This window comes from Danio rerio, chromosome 8, assembly GCF_052040795.2.
Source record: "Danio rerio strain M-AB ecotype USA chromosome 8, GRCz13ab, whole genome shotgun sequence".
Classification (NCBI taxonomy): Eukaryota; Metazoa; Chordata; class Actinopteri; order Cypriniformes; family Danionidae; genus Danio; species Danio rerio.
Window position 1 is genome coordinate 60,820,645 of NC_141028.1, and position 16,856 is coordinate 60,837,500.

General features: G+C 39.6%; 2 protein-coding genes across 5 annotated transcripts in view; both read right to left on the bottom strand.

Moving 5' to 3' along the window:
* Positions 1-715: 715 nt before the first annotated feature.
* On the bottom strand, positions 716-10,156 carry sult1st4 (sulfotransferase family 1, cytosolic sulfotransferase 4). Of its 4 annotated transcripts, none has more exons than XR_015496953.1 (8): positions 10,038-10,156; positions 7,739-7,877; positions 5,934-6,056; positions 4,655-4,761; positions 3,968-4,098; positions 3,368-3,465; positions 3,112-3,286; positions 716-1,902 (listed from the first exon to the last, which is right to left on the bottom strand). XR_015496953.1 is itself a non-coding variant. In XM_087263009.1 (8 exons), exons 1-8 carry the CDS (start codon positions 10,068-10,070, stop codon positions 1,790-1,792), a joined length of 939 nt encoding a protein of 312 aa, XP_087119135.1. In that variant the 5' UTR covers positions 10,071-10,156; the 3' UTR covers positions 716-1,789.
* A 2,769-nt stretch (positions 10,157-12,925) lies between these two features.
* gabrd (gamma-aminobutyric acid type A receptor subunit delta) overlaps positions 12,926-16,856 on the bottom strand; it is a 16,605-nt gene continuing 12,674 nt past the window's right edge. The window contains exon 9 of the mRNA XM_087265658.1: positions 12,926-15,908. Within this exon, the coding sequence (XP_087121784.1) occupies positions 15,588-15,908 (321 nt within the window). The 3' untranslated portion in view covers positions 12,926-15,587. The remainder of the gene's footprint in view (positions 15,909-16,856) is intronic.

Below are 16,856 nucleotides of genomic sequence, written 5' to 3' on the forward strand. Positions count from 1 at the left end.
CTACTAGATGAGACACAGCTGCAGATACTCTCGTCAATATATAGCATATTTTTTGCGACATATTTTTACATTACTGTGACGGCTGGAGTAGGGTTGACGCTGATAAAATACAATTTAATGCGTGATTTATTTAATAATACAAATTATTATCGTTATAATTACTGTTTTAAAATTACTGTGATGGCTGGTTTTAGGGGTAGGGTAGGGTTAGCGGTAATAAAACACAATTTATTGTGTAATTAAATTAATAATATAAATAACTATCGTGTACCTGCGGCAGCAGCTGTATCATTTCTAGCAACAACCCTATTACTTTTATTCTATTGACGAAAAATTACCTACATCTTCAATTAGTACATTATTTGATTATAATAGAGTTAATTATTATTAGTAAATTACTTTTCATTTTGTGGGTGAACTGTCCCTTTAAATTTGAGACTGCCCTCCAACCTGAACCGTATGCAAACGTCCTGTTTAAGCAATATAATTTTTGTTTAATTTAATTATTATTAATGTAATGAGTTTCTCAGACACATATTTAATTCAAATTGTTTTAAATGCACATTTGTGAAACAGTCATAGATATCATTGGTATGGAGGACCAGGAGTGCCATTTAGAAATAAAACAAATAATAAATTCATCAATTTAATAGTTGAAGCATAGAAATGTATAAAAAATATGCCAATATAATTGAGCAAATGATGGACAAATAAATAGACGTAGTTAAATGTGTTTATTTAAATTGTGTTTTTAAAGGTCATTTAATAAAGAAATAAAGCGTTGCATTAAAAAATAATTCATGTATAAATAAATAGTTAAATGTTTATTTAATTCATCATTCAAGACACTGATTAATCAAACAGTAAAAAAGTATATTAATAAATATACTTCTAATAAGACATTTGACATTAATATAGCGCTTTTCTGGACACTCAAAGCGGTTTACACATTGGGGTAACATACACATCCTCATCCACCACCAGAGTGCAGCATCCACCTGGATGACCTGATGGCAGCCATATTGCGCCAGACCGCATATCACACACCAGCAGATAGGTGGAGAGGAGACAGATGATATGGGGATGATTTGGAGGCCATGATGGACAGAGGCCAGTGGGCAGATTTGGCCAGGACACTGTGGTTAAACCGCTACTCTTTTTTGAAGGACATCCTGGGATTTTTAACAACCACAGAGAGTTTAACTTCTCGGTTTAACGTCTCATCTGAAAGACGGCGCACACTGAGCAGTATAGAGTCCCCTTCACTATACTGGGGCATTAGGACTCACACGGACAACAGGTTGGGCGCCCCCTGCTGGCATCACTAACACCACTTCCGGCAACAACCTAGCTTCCCCATGTGGTCCCCCATCCAGGTACTGACCGGGCGCAGCCCTGCTTAGCTTCAGTGGGCGACCATGTGAGAGCTGCAGAGAGCCAGCTGCCGGCAAATTGATTCTGATTGGTCAATCACAACATGTTAAGTAAGTGATAAAGTACATCGAGACATTTGTTATCACAGAAAAAAACAGACAGGTTTATTAGCAGCTGTTGTGTAAGACTGGAGGGATCATTCTGCAATAACAACCAGCAGGATGTGCATTATCCTGACTATACAAGGCTGTGTGCCACAAAACTAAACTATTAGACACAAAACATTGATCTGAGCTCTAACAATTCACCAGTAGTATCACGTTTTTAATTTTGTGTGAGTGTGGAAAACAAACTACTTCCACTTGTGAAATCAGAGGAGCAGCAATTAAACGTGAAATGCAAGATCTGTAGGGTTTTAAATCTCAGTGCGAAACGTGACGCCGCTGTTCTTCATCTTCTGTTTATAGACTTCATCGAAGCGTTCGTTCTGGGCCACGGTGAAGTGACTTTTCCAGTCTCCAACTTTACCTTTTGGGACACAAACAAGAAGATGAGCAGCAGTGAAAGCGAAGAACTCCACATGAACGAACACTACAGTAATAAATTAGTTAGTTAGTGTATACTCCATCAGCTGTTATAATCTCTGTCAGCTTTGTGTTTTTCACTGTTTGGCGCCATCTAGCGTCTGAATAATGCGCAGGTTAGTGTATACTCCATCAGCTGTTTTAGTTTCTGTCAGCTTTGTGTTTTCGACTGTTTGGCGCCATCTAGTGCCTGAATAATGCACAGGTTAGTGTATACTCCATCAGCTGTTTTTGACTGTTTGGCACCATCTAGTGTCTGAATACTGCGCAGGTTAGTGTATACTCCATCAGCTGTTTCTGTCTGTTTCCATCTAGTGTTTGAATACTGCGCAGGTTAGTGTATACTCCATCAGCTGTTTCTGTCTGTTTCCATCTAGTGTCTGAATACTGCGCAGGTTAGTGTATACTCCATCAGCTGTTTTAGTTTCTGTCAGCTTTGTGTTTTCAACTGTTTGGCGCCATCTAGTGTCTGAATAATGCGCAGGTTAGTGTATACTCCATCAGCTGTTTCTGACTGTCTCCATCTAGTGTCTGAATAATGCACAGGTTAGTGTGTACTCCAGCAGCTGTTTTGACTGTTTGGCGCCATCTAGTGTCTGAATAATGCACAGGTTAGTGTATACTCCATCAGCTGTTTTCGTTTCTGTCAACTTTGTGTTTTCAACTGTTTGGCGCCATCTAGTGTCTGAATAATGAAAAGGTTAGTGTGTACTCCAGCAGGTGTTTTTGACTGTTTTGCGCCATCTAGTATCTGAATACTGCGCAGGTTAGTGTATACTCCATCAGCTGTTTTCGTTTCTGTCAACTTTGTGTTTTCAACTGTTTGACGCCATCTAGTGTCTGAATAATGCACAGGTTAGTGTATACTCCAGCAGCTGTTTTTGACTGTTTGACGCCATCTAGTGTGTGAATAATGTGCAGGTTAGTGTATACTCTATCAGCTGTTTGTGAATGTTTAGCGCCATCTAGTGTCTGAATAATGCACAGGTTAGTGTATACTCCATCAGCTGTTTTTGACTGTTTGGCGCCATCTAGTGTGTGAATAATGTGCAGGTTAGTGGATACTCCATCAGCTGTTTTCTGCCAGCCCTAGAATACTGTATTATTGAATATCAGCACACCTCTAAATGAAATGAGTGTGTGGTTTATGAACCTTTCCTCATGAAGGGTGAGATCTTGCAGTCCAGGAAAGGGATTGTGACATGGTTGATCAATGTGTTTTGTTTCATGGCATCAAACTGAACTCCTTTAGTTATTTTCTCCTTCTCTTGGACTGACGTGGACAAACCCAGGAAAGAGCACAAGCGGTTCACCTCACGCCCAGTGTCCTGGAAAACACAAGAAACACGCAATACACACTCTTCACATTTCCACAGCTCATCTAACGATCACTCTATAAATTTACATACTTCAGACAAATCCTCAAAGAACATGTAGAGCATGTTGGGATAGCTCCGCTTTTTCTGCCACCATCCGCTGACGTGGTCGAACCAAGAACCGAACACATCTGCAGAGAAAATACAAATCCCCACTCTAGGAAATGCTGGGTTATTTCAACTCAAATTGGGTTAATTTTTGACTAACCAAAACATTGTGTTAAATTTGGTCATACTCTTATAATTAAATAAAATTAACCCAGCAGTTGGGTTAGTCCCTATTACACCCAGAAACGGGTTAAAATAACCCAGAATTTAAAAAAAAAATCACACAAGACTCAGCGATATATTAAATAAATCATGATATTGTGCGTAAATGTGAACATTTTGAGTTTACTCGATTCATTCTCGCATGTAATCCACTTCACTATAGTCGTGGATTCCCATCGTGGGCAGGCCTGTCCTACCTGCTGTCTACCCAGTGAGCTTCGATGCTAAATGGCTAACATGGCTTTAATTGAGAGAATAGCTGTGTTTATGCGCTTTAGGAAGGCTGAAAACATACAGTTTACTATAGTAAATCCTACACTGTGGTATTTTGTGTTGTGAGCTGCTGTAAACTGGCTTACTTACTTACTTTGGCCTTGCATGAATTTGTCTAAATAGCTATCCCAGTCTCCTGGCTCGGGCTGCACCATGTTCATTCGGTCAAAATGGAAATAGGAAACGGCGTTGTCTTTTGCGTTGCGTGCCACATACACAACCTGGATTAAGAGAAAGAAACTATTATGACATGAGGATTTAATCAGGAAAAATGTTTGATTCATTCAGTCATTTTCCTTTGGCTTGGTCCCTTTATTCATCAGGGGGCGCCACTGTGGAATGAACCACCAACTTTTCCAACATATGATTTACGCAGTGGATGACCTTCCAGCTGCAACAAGTACTGGGAAACACCCATACACACTCATTCACACACACACACACACACACACACACACACACACACACACACACACACACACAAATGCAATGTGCACATAGCGAATGTGCTTGGAGCACCCAGAGGAAACCTACACCAACACGGGGGGAACATGCACACTCCACACAGAACTGCCCACTGGCCCAGCCAGGACTTGAACCAGCACCCTTCTTGCTGTGAGGCAATAGTGCTAACCACTGAGCCACCGTGTCGCCCACATAAATATATTTTCATGTTTATATACATTTTTAGATGACACAATATCAATGTTTGAACTTCAGAAATCTATTTGTATTTTTAATAATCGCCTATATTTTTTGTGAAAATGGTATTCTTACCCTTGAGTTCTGCTCCCAGAAGGACTTGGGCACGAGCTGGACCGGTAAATGGGTTTTAATGAGTCGAGGAGAAGTGGGTAGATTATCCGCCATTTCTGTCCCTGAAACTGAACACAGTCTTGTTTACTTGCTGACACTTAGCTTACATTTGAATATTGCTACATTTTCATTTCATGAAAATTTTTTTATGTCGATTTAGTCCCTTTTATTCCACAGCGGAATGAACCGCCAACTTATCCAGCAAGTTTTTACGCAGCAGATGCCCTTCCAGCCACAACCCATCTCTGGGAAACCCACGCGAATGCAGGGAGAACATGCAAACTCCACACAGAAACACCAACTGAGCCGAGGTTCTTACCAGCGACCTTCTTGCTGTGAGGCGACAGCACTACCTACTGCGCCACTGCCTCGCCGCTAATATTCAATATAATAATAATAATTTTCCCAGAGATGGGTTGCGGCTGGAAGGGCATCCGTTGCGTAAAAACTTGCTGGATAAGTTGGCGGTTCATTCCGCTGTGGAATAAAAGGGACTAAATCAGCAAGAAAATTAATGAATAATAATAATAATATAAATATAATAATATTTTATTAATTCTTATTTTCCTGAAAGTTTTTATATTGTAACATTGGAAAAAAAATTCTGTATTTAATTTTTAAAATGCAACTCTTTGCTTAATATGCATAATAAAACATTTATTTGAAAATGATCATTTAATCACACTCTACAAAAATAAATCTCTTACAGAGACTCCTCCCCCTACCCATCAACAGCCAATCGTTGTGTGCACAGTTAATAACCATGATGACATCATCCATAGCCATGAGCTTAACTTCGCCCTCACTCTCAGCTTCCTCAGTCAAGTTTCTCTGCAGGTTTTTTAAGAGGCTAAACACTTCACTCGTAGTGCTATGGCACAATGTTTTTTTTTTTGACCCAAAATAATTACTTTATTACATTTGTGACCTACTTTACATTTCTCATTGAAGGTTCTCTCTCAAATTAGCATTTAAAGTAAAGCATAAGCCCAAGAAAATACAATTTGACCAGCAAAATAAATATTACAAAAGTAAAGGTTAAATAATTAAAGAAAAGTCATTAATTATCTTAGTCTTGTTAATCAGTCATAGGTTTGGCAGCAAAAACTCAACCTGCACATGTACTGTAAACAACTTATTTCATGACCCTTTAACAACAACAACAACAACAACACCACTATTATTTTTATTTAGATAAAATAAGTTCATTAATAGTGTAGCGGTAAAAAGATTGACTGACTCGTTGAAAACTCCTGAAAGCAGGACTCCAGGAACGGCACTCTCTGAACGATGGGCTGCGAGGTCTGATTCTCATCATTACCGAAATACAGAAGGTCGAGGATATAAGAAACCCATGTAGTTCCTAGCAAAGGAAAGCAAGTTTTTCATCATTTATTTTCAATTTCAGACATTTTGCAAAGATTAAAAAGTAAACAGCAGAGACAGAGATATAAACCAGTTCACACATAAGTGCATCCACACACCAAATAAATAAACTGAGGCATTTACTCACGTGAGTAAAATATCAGTAGCTTATAGAGTAAATGTAGTGTTTTTGAACCGTACTTGAATGGATTATTTTCACAAGATGGTTATGTTGCATTTACTTGCCTTCACTATCATAAATGGCTCGAAAGTTAGATAAAAAAAACCCACGTATGTACATTTATAAAGCTATACTTTGTGTTAAATCATATTTGCATCAAATAAATTATTAAACAAATCTCTAATTACCGCTAGTGTCCATGGGCGAGAAAGTACATATGACGTTATCTAGGCTAATGTCATAGATATATACATTATTGCATACAGACCAACCCTGCCCCACTGAAAAAAACAGCTTAAAGCAGCCTAGGCTGGTTTTACCTGGTTGACCAGCCTGGTTATAGAGGGGTTTTGACCCTTTCCAGGCTGGTTTCCTGGTTTTAGTTGGATTTAGTTGGCCATTTACCAGCCTGGAAATGGCCAAAACACCTCTGAAACCAGCCTGGTTGACCAGGTTAAACCAGCCAACCAGCCTATGCTGGTTTAAGCTGCTTTTGTCAGCAGGGTGAGCATGCATCAATACCGCCGCCATATTGGTACAGTGCTTCCAGAACAAATGTCATTCAAAAGCACTTAGTCAAGACTAAAGCCAATGAAGATGCTGGACTTTAGCACTGTGTACGGGTGTAGTAATGAGTAGGCCCACACAGAATCTGCGTGCAGAGATTTCCGCAGATTTGTAGCCCATCATTAATTCTGTTTATTTACTTGACACCTATTATTATTTACACCTTGGTCCCACACAAGGATCCCACATTCATTTTAAAGGGGCGGTACCCTGTACCAAAATTACCATTCCTTCCAATGGACAACAATAGCGTAGGTCACATCTAATGTAAACATCCATGGGCTAATAATAGCTTTCCAGCTACGTCCGCTGCTGCGATGAGAAACCCTACAGTTGCTATGGTAACACAACAACTATAGTATTATAAACAACTGACCCAACCCTGCTGAAAAACCCAGCTTAAACCAGCCTAGGCTGGTTGGCTGGTTTTAGCTGGTCGATCAGCCTGGTTTAAGAGGGGCTTTGGCCACCTCCAGGCTGGTTTCCAGCCATTTCCAGCCTGGTCTTAGCTGGTCAGGCTGGAAAGTGACCAGCTAAAACCATTTAAAACCAGCTTCATCAGCCTGGTTTAAGCTGGACATAGCTGGTTTTGGCTGGGCTCCCAGCCTAGGCTGGTCAAGCTGGTTTTATCTGGTCATCTCCCAGCCTGACCAGCTAAGACCAGGCTGGAAATAGCTGGAAACCAGCCTGGAAGTGGCCAAAACCCCTCTTAAACCAGCCTGGTTGACCAGCTAAAACCAACCAACCATCCTAGGCTGGTTTAAGCTGGATTTTTTTACCAGTACTGTCATTTTCACAGCAATAGAGTATACTACAATGACACTCAAGTGTATTACGGTATTTATTACAGTTGATACTAGGATGTTTTAAGATTTTAAAGCTCAGTTTGGAAAGTCAGTAGTTCATACTGGGGTTTTTAATGGCGCTATAACCTGCTTTAGGATACGTGGCTATGAGAATGTCGTCAGGTCTGGCTTGAAAGTTTTTCACGTTCTCCCAGTTGTCAGTGAAGAAGCGAGTCAAAAACACTCCCTCGAAATCAAACATGTCCGGACGAATGCATGGCTTCATCTGCAGCGTAGAAACATTCAGTAAACAATCCACACAGAAAACCTCGTACATACATGTAAACAAACATGCAAACAGCCATTTTTGCATATAGAACATATATTTTACATCCGTGAAACCAAACATTAATTAACATCTACATGTATTAAAATCTTACACAATCATCATTTACCAACGTTAACAAGCATGCATTTGCATTAATAAAAACATTATTGTTCGAACATGTGCTTCGAAGTTGATTTTAATCTACACACTTTTAAAATTACAACATGTATTTAATTAATGAATTATTAGCAACTGCATCAAGCTCTTACCAATGTTCTTACAAAAGCTACAGCCACATTACAGTAATACTATATTTAGTGTATTGTCTTTATATTTATCTTACTGCAGCATACAGTGAATTGATAAACTAGTAAGTACTGTGGTATAATTTATAGTAAACTACACTGTGGTGTATTGACTCATAACGTAGTTTATATTTAGTTTGTTCTAGTATTTACACTTCATGTATCCGTCTTTACTATATACTATAGTAAGAGCTGTAATAGCTCTCTAGGCTAGTTTTTAAGAACAGATGACACTCTATGTTAGTTTTTAACAACAGATGGCGCTCTAGGCTAGTTTTTAAACAGCAGACGGCGCTCTAGGCTAGTTTTTAAACAGCAGATGGCGCTCTAGGCTAGTTTTTAAACAGCAGATGGCGCTCTAGGCTAGTTTTTAAACAGCAGATGGCGCTCTAGGCTAGTTTTTAAACAGCAGACGGCGCTCTAGGCTAGTTTTTAAAGCAGATGGCGCTCTAGGCTAGTTTTTAAACAGCAGACGCCGCTCTAGGCTTGTTTTTAAACAGCAGACGCCGCTCTAGGCTAGTTTTTAACAGCAGATGATGCTCTAGGCTAGTTTTTTTAAAGCAGACGGCGCTCTAGGCTAGTTTTTAAACAGCAGACGGTGCTCTAGGCTACTTTCTAACAGCAGACAGCGCTTTAGACTAGTTTTTAAACAGCAGACGACGCTCTAGACTAGTGTTTAACAGCAGATGACACTACGTTATTTTTCAACAACAGACGGCGCTCTAGCCTAGTTTTTTTAAAGCAGATGGCGCTCTAGGCTAGTTTTTAAACAGCAGACGCCGCTCTAGGCTAGTTTTCAAACAGCAGACGGCGCTCTAGGCTAGTTTTTAAAGCAGATGGCGCTCTAGGCTAGTTTTTAAACAGCAGACGGCGCTCTAGGCTAGTTTTTAACAGCAGACGGCGCTCTAGGCTAGTTTTTAACAGCAGATGACGCTCTAAGCTAGTTTTTTTATAGCAGACGGCGTTCTAGGCTAGTTTTTAAACAGCAGACGGTGCTCTAGGCTACTTTCTAACAGCAGACAGCGCTTTAGACTAGTTTTTAAACAGCAGACGACGCTCTAGACTAGTGTTTCACAGCAGATGACACTACGTTATTTTTTAACAACAGCTAACAGCAGATGACGCTCTAGGCTAGTTTTTTTTAAAGCAGACGGCGCTCTAGGCTAGTTTTCAAACAGCAGATGGCGCTCTAGGCTACTTTTTAAACAGCAGACGGTGCTCTAGGCTAGTTTTTAACAGCAGGCGGTGCTCTAGGCTAGTTTTTAACAACAGATGTCTTTACTTTATACTCTAGTAAGAGCTGTACTAATGTAATAATAGTAAAAAAAGAGCTGCTGTGTGTAAAACACTTTGCTTTATAATGGAGTAAAATCATCTTTTCAGTTAAAACACTGTGTTTGGCTGAGTTTGTGATTGCCTTAAACTGAAAAATCTGGCTTTAAGGGATATGAAGTCTACAATGACCCTCAATAGTCTATTAACAAATGTAGTAATTTACTTTAATAGACTATAGTTATTATATTATAGTTATTATTATTGTAGTTATTAATAGTACAATTACTAAAACAAATGACCACATTGTTGGAATTTACAAAGGTATATATTTACTGCAGTAAAGCTAAAAAAAGCTCTAAAGCATACCATATTTACCACAGAAAATTTACTACATATTCTATAGTAAATATAACGTAAAATTAGTATTTTTTTTCATATGGACAGTTTAGTAAACTCTATAAATTTTCGTTCACTCATTGTAGAAAACATATAGCTAATTCTATTATTATTATTATAAAACAGACTACTCGACACTCACTGAAGCCACGTCAGGGAATTCGTGATCCGTCATGATGAAGGAGACTTTTCTTAATCCTAATTCCCCTTCAGAGTGTTTGTGTTGTGCTTCTGAAATGCAGACGTGCTTCTGCTCTGTTTACAACACAGACACCGCTCACAGCCTTTCTCCACCCATTTCTCTGTCCTTTGAACAGCATGTTGCACAAGTCTTGCACATAACCTGAGTTTAGGGTCATGTGCGTTTCACATACCAGACAATAGGAGTTGAACTGAGCTGTTGATTGATCAGACTGGATAAAACGGGTAAACTTTGCCTTTACCGAGGGGAATCTTCTTGAAGAGCCTACTGTGTGTTTTCATTTGGCAGGTGGGTGTATAGTCTACAATAGTCAATATAAAATAAGGGACACAACTGAAAATTTCATGTGACATCAAGTGCTGCAGTGATCCTCGTGTTACATGACTGATTGCGGATCTTTTTGAACCAGCAGGTATTGATTTCTAGAGCTGTTGTGATGCATTGATTCTGCAATTTTGAAAGTGCCTCACTATTCACTTTTGAGTCGATAACGAGCTTAGTGTTTAACAGTGGACGATTTAGGCTAGTGTTTAGCAGCAGACGGAACTGTAGGCTAGTTTTTAACAGCAGATGGAGCGATAAGCTAGTTTAAACATCAGACAGCGATGATCTAGACTATAGTTTTTAAAAGCAGGTGGCGCTCTAAGCTAGTTTTTAACAGCAAATAGTGCTAGTTTTTAACAACAATTGGTGCTCTAGGCTAGTGTTTAACAACAGACGGCCCTCTAAGCTAATGTTTAACAGCAGACGGTGCTCTAGGCTAGTTTTTAACAGCAGATGGCGCTCTAGGCTTGTGCTTAACAGCAGACGGCGCTCTAGGCTAGTGTTTAACAGCGGACGGCGCTCTAGGCCATTGTTTAACAACAGACGGCCCTCTAAGCTAATATTTAACAGCAGACGGCGCTCTAGGCTAGTTATTAACAGCAGATGGCGCTCTACACTTGTGCTTAACAGCAGACGGTGCTCTAGGCTAGTGTTTAACAGCGGACGGCGCTCTAGGCTAGTGTTTAACAGCGGACGGGGCTCTAGGCTAGGTTTTAACTGCAGATGGCGCTCTAGGCTAATGTTTAACAGCAGATGACGCTTTAGGCTAGTGTTTAACAGCTTACGGCGCACTAGGCTTGTTTTTAAAGTATATGGCGCTCTAGGATAGTGTTTAACAACAGATGGCGCTCTTGGCTGAATTTTAAAAGCAGATGGCGCTCTAGGCTAGTTTTTAAGAACAGATGGCGCTCTAGGCTAGTTTTTAAACAGCAAACGGCACTCTAGTCTAGTTTTAACAACAGATGGCGCTCTAGGTTAGTTTTTAAGAAAAGATGGCGCTCTAGTCTAGTTTTTAACAAAATATGTTGCTCTAGGCTAGATTTTAAAAGCAGATGGCGCTCTAGGCTAGTTTTTAAGAACAGATGGCGCTCTAGGCTAGTTTTTAACAACCGATGTCGCTCTAGGCTAGATTTTAACTACAGATGGCACTGAAAGCTAGTTTTAACAGCAGAAGGCGCTCTAGGCTAGTTTTAACAGCAGACAGCGCTCTAGGCTAGTTTTAACAGTAGATGGCGCTCTAGACTAGTGTTTAACATTAGAAAGCACTCTAGGCTAGTGTTTAACAGCAGATGACAGTCTAGGTTAGTTTTTAACAGTAGATGACACTCTACACTAGTTCTTAAAGCAGATGGCGCTCTAGGCTTTTTTTAAAGCAGATGGTGCTCTAGACTAGTGTTTAACAGCAGACAGAGCTCTAGGCTAGTTTTTAACAACAGATGGCGCTCTAGGCTAGTTTTTAAACAGCAGGCGGTGCTCTAGGCTAGTTTTTAACAACAGATGTCTTTACTATATACTCTAGTAAGAGCACTCAAAGCTAGTTTTTCATAGCAGACGGTGCTCTAGGTTATTTTCTAACAGCAGGCAGCATTCTAGGCTAGTTTTTAAAAGCAGACGGTGCTCTAGGCCATGAGGACATTTTACTGGTCTTCACTAATTGAAAATGCTTATAAATCATCCAGAACAGTGATTGTGATCCTGGTTATCTGTACACAAAACAAAAACAGGGAAAAACTGTATGTACTGCTCTTTAGTAGCAGCAGAGTTATAATCAAAGCTGCTGCATGTCAGTGTTTGACTCTTCTAAAGCAGAAAAACAGCATCACATGTGTGCAGATATTCAGAACATGCTCATTGAACATTCTTGAACATCTGAAAAACACTGCTGAAGTCAGATATTCTGCTTTGAACATGTGCGTTACATGACGGAATGGCTGTCTTTGTTTTGGTCTCTTTAACCCACCCACTGCCAGTTTAGCCAATTATATTTCAGCACCTGTGTCCATGACCGAAATGCGACCTCTGGTGGACAGAGACAGACTCCAAAATGAGACACAGATTCAGAGTTCCACATGAGGTTATTAATTAGCAAATAATATTAATATTACGAGCGTAAACATTAGGTGAGCAGGTTACATTGTAACCCTGTGTCCTAACAACACGCTACCTGACGAGATACACAGTGATGAGCAATTAGGCTGTTTGCATCAGACGAAACAGGACAGAAATGTAAATACAGCCATTCAGAAGCACAGAATAGTGCACTCACTGCACTTCAGCCAAATGGTAACGTTTATAATTTAATTAATAAATATTAAACCTCATTACCATAATTAAATGTAGATGCTAAATCACTGATATGTTGGTGTCGTCAATCTGGCCGTCTGCGCCTGCATGTTTTGAACCAAGCGTTCAATACCTAGTTCAACCACTGGGTGTCAAACTTACATACTGCACCTTTAATCTAAAAATGTCTGCATTTCTGAATCCAAAATCAAGACACGAGGTGGCTAGAAGAGTTTTATTTATCCTCTTTGTCTCTAAGAACATAAATCATGTCATTATCCTATGATGCGGTGGTGGCATTAATCATTATACAGCCAAATCAAAAAGGCAGGAAACAATAAATCACATGCTGTAATGTTAATTCGCATGCACAAAAACAATATGCTCCGATTGTCATTACAACAGCAAATTTTGTTGTGAGGTTTCAAAATAAAAGCAGCTTTTTAGTGCTTCTTTAGACAAAACTGAAGCCAAAATAATGATAAAAAGCGATTAAATAATGCAGAAAAGGTCCAGAATAACATCTTTCAGCAATACTGATACAAACTCTCATGCAAAACATCATTACTTCTGCTCAAAGTTCATATGTAATGACTTTCCACAACATAAATCAGCTCTTATTTAAAGCCAATTTCAGAAAAATAATAATAATAAACTATGATAAACACTATGCAAGAAAATGCATTTAAATAATACATTAAACTGCCTAATTTCATTCAAGCACATCATGACATTGCAAGCAAAGATAGTTCCACATTTCCAAGTAAAAAAAGTAATCAGAACTGGTTTCAACAATAATATCTATAATAACAAAAATAATAATAACAATAAAATAAAAATGAAGAACGAACCTTGTAAAACTTAATAAAGTCAAAAAAACGCAGCTTTAGTTCATTCATACAAGTGCTCAGAAGGCTATTCTGGTGCAAATATTCAGAAAAAGCAAGTAAATTAACAAGGAAATGTCATTGTAAAGCATTCACGACTAAGTGTAAAGAGGTATCTATCAGTCTTGTTAAAATGCAACAATCCCCGTCCATCCAAGCATCCTCTAAATCCCCTATCCTGTCATACTGATGAGCATCTACAATAAAGGACTGATGGTCTAATAATCCAGGGCCAGATTCACTAAACATTATTTTAATTTCGACAGTAAGTGATACAATTAAAATAATTAAAATGAAGCTGTAATGAAATTGTTGTGACTATACTTGAGTTTAATGGGCACCTAGGTTACCCCTTTTTTCAGATTTAATACGAGTGTTTTGCGTCTCCAGACTGTGTCTGTAAAGTTTCAGCTCAAAACACCCATCAGATTTTTCATTATACCTTTTACAAGATTCTACTTTATACATTTTTGCACTAGGGGGCTGTTTTGTCGTACTGCGCCTTTAAGGCGAGTCCTCCCCACATACCATTTCTGTGTGCCTTGATCTCCTTCCTCAGCTGCATCAGACAACAGACAGACTTAAAGGAAGAAGGTCTCACGCAGCGTTTGTGAGAAATACTACAGTAAGAACTTCACCAATGAGTATTTGTTGTGGACTTGCATCGATCAAGTCACACACAATGTCGTTACAAAGTTCACGCACACACACACACACACAGATGCACAGACAGACAGACAGAGCGCGCGTTTAGCTTTGCACTCTTTCTGCTGATGATCCTAGCAAACTGAACAAATCTTTTATTCCCGGTTGCTTTGCGCACGTCTGGTCTTGTTGATATGATTATACACGTGACTACCAGGACATGTTAATACGCAGCTGTCAATCAATATTGGTGGGCGGGGGGAGCACACTCCTACATCAAGTTGCGGTCGGTCTGAAAACCGCTCCAATTGGTCCGTTTTTTGGTTGTTAAATTGAAAATAAAGGACTGTGTGTGTTTATATCAGCCCAATATGACGAACTATACACTATACCTACACACATGACTGTCCAAACAGCTTGAAAAGTAGATTTTTCACCATTGGTGCCCCTTAATTGCTAGGAATAAAGGGATAGTTCACTTAAAACTAAAAATTGCACTAATTTACTCACTCTTTAAACATGTCTGAGTTTCTTTTTTCTGTTGAACACTAAAGCAGATATTTTGAAGAAAGCTACTGTAAAAACCTGTAACCATTGACTTGCATTATATTTCTTTTCCTACTATGGAAGTCAATGGTTACAGGTTTCCAGTTCTCTTCAAAATATCTTCTTTCGTGTTAAAGGAACTCATAAAGGTTTGGAACCACTTGAGGGAGAGTAATGAAGTACTGAACTACCCATTTTAGACACCTCTTAGTTTATTTCTTAAGACGATTTTCGTGCATCCGGCCCCAGATATGCTAATAATCTTGTCACATCAGTGTATTGACATGAGTGAAGTCAGAATTATTAGCCTCCCTGTACATTTTTGCTCCCTGACACATATCTAATCATAATAGCTTTAATAATTCATCTCTAATAAGTGATTTATTTTCTCTTTGTCATGATGACAGCACATAATATTAGACTAGATATTCTTCAAGACACTAGTGTTCAGCTTAAAGTGACATGTAAAGGCTTCACTAGGGTAATTAGGGTAAAGTTAGGGTAATTAGGCAAGTCATTGTATAACAGTGGTTTGTTCTGGAGACAATCCAACACTAATATTGCTGAAGGGGGCGAATAATATTGACCTTAAAATGGCTTTAAAACAATTAAGACCTGCTTTTATTCTAGCCGAAATAAAACAAATAAGACTTTCTCCAGAAGAACAAATATTAAAGGAAATACTGTGAAAATTTCCTGAATCTGTTCAACATCATTTGCGAAATATTTAAAAATATTCACAGGAGGATGAATAATTCTGACTTCAGCTGTATGGCCATGCGGAGGGGGATGTGTTATGATTGATCTACATGGTGTACGCCACCCAGTAGATGACGTTGACCACGGCGAAGGTGAACGGGAAGACGGCACGAGCGTAGATGTCGATGGTGTCGGCGTCTATGGGTTTACACTTGCAGCATTTCTTCTCCTCGCTGCTTTCTTTCTGCGCTCTTCGGCTCGTAGCGCTGCGAGTCTCAGTCTCTTCATGCGGATCTGCAGCGGCGGCGGCGGCGTCGGAGGCTCTGTGTGATCTGCTCTGCCTGTTGGAGATCAGGAGACCCTGGTTCATGCCCGCCACCGACAGAGAAAACAGAACCATGGCCTGCTTTCCATTCTTCACCATCGACTGTGATAGAAACGAAGGAAAATGCAGTTTATTAATGGTCAACATGAACTCAAAATGGACTTATTTTTAAATGCATACAGAGTTTGTTATAAACCATGTGTCTGTGCACTTCACTGTTTTGTTTATTAAACACCATATACATTCACTCCCACCTCCAAACAACCTTTCTTCAGCACTGGTCACATGGAATGCTTTTAGGGCGGGGTTATCGGTAATTTAGGAGGCGGAGCTAACAGTCATTTAGGGCAGGACCATTAGTCCCTTAGGGCAGGGCTATCAGTCATTTAGGGTGGGACTATCAGTCATTTAGGATTGGGCTATTAGTCTTTTAGGGCGGAGCTATAAGTGAAATAAGGCTGTCAGTTTTTTAGGACGGGGTTATCAGTCACTTAGGGGCGGAGCTAATAGTCATTTAGGGCAGGGATATTAGTCATTTAGGGCGGAGCTATCACTCATTTAGGATGGGACTATCAGTCATTTAAGGCAGAGCTATCAGTCCTTTAGGGCGGAGCTATCAGTCATTTAGGATTGGGCTATCAGTCTTTTAGGGCAGAGCTATCAGTCATTTAGGATTGGGCTATCAGTCTTTTAGGGCGGAGCTATAAGTCATTTAGGGTGGAGTTATCAGTCATTTTGGGCAGGGCTATTACTCATTTAGTGTGAGACTACCAGTCATTTAGGGTGGAGCTATCAGTCATTTAGGGCGGGGCTATCAGTACTTTGTTGTGGAGCTATCAGTCATTTAGGGCAGGGCTATCAGTCATTTAAGGCAGGGCTATCAGTCATTTAGGGCGGAGCTATCAGTCATTTAGGCGGGGCTATCAGCACTTTGTTGTGGGGCTATCAGTCATTTAGGGCGGGGATATCAGTCATGTAGGGTGGGGATATCTGTCATTTAGGGTTGAACTATCTGTCATTTAGGGCGGGGCTATCAGTCCTTTAAGGCGG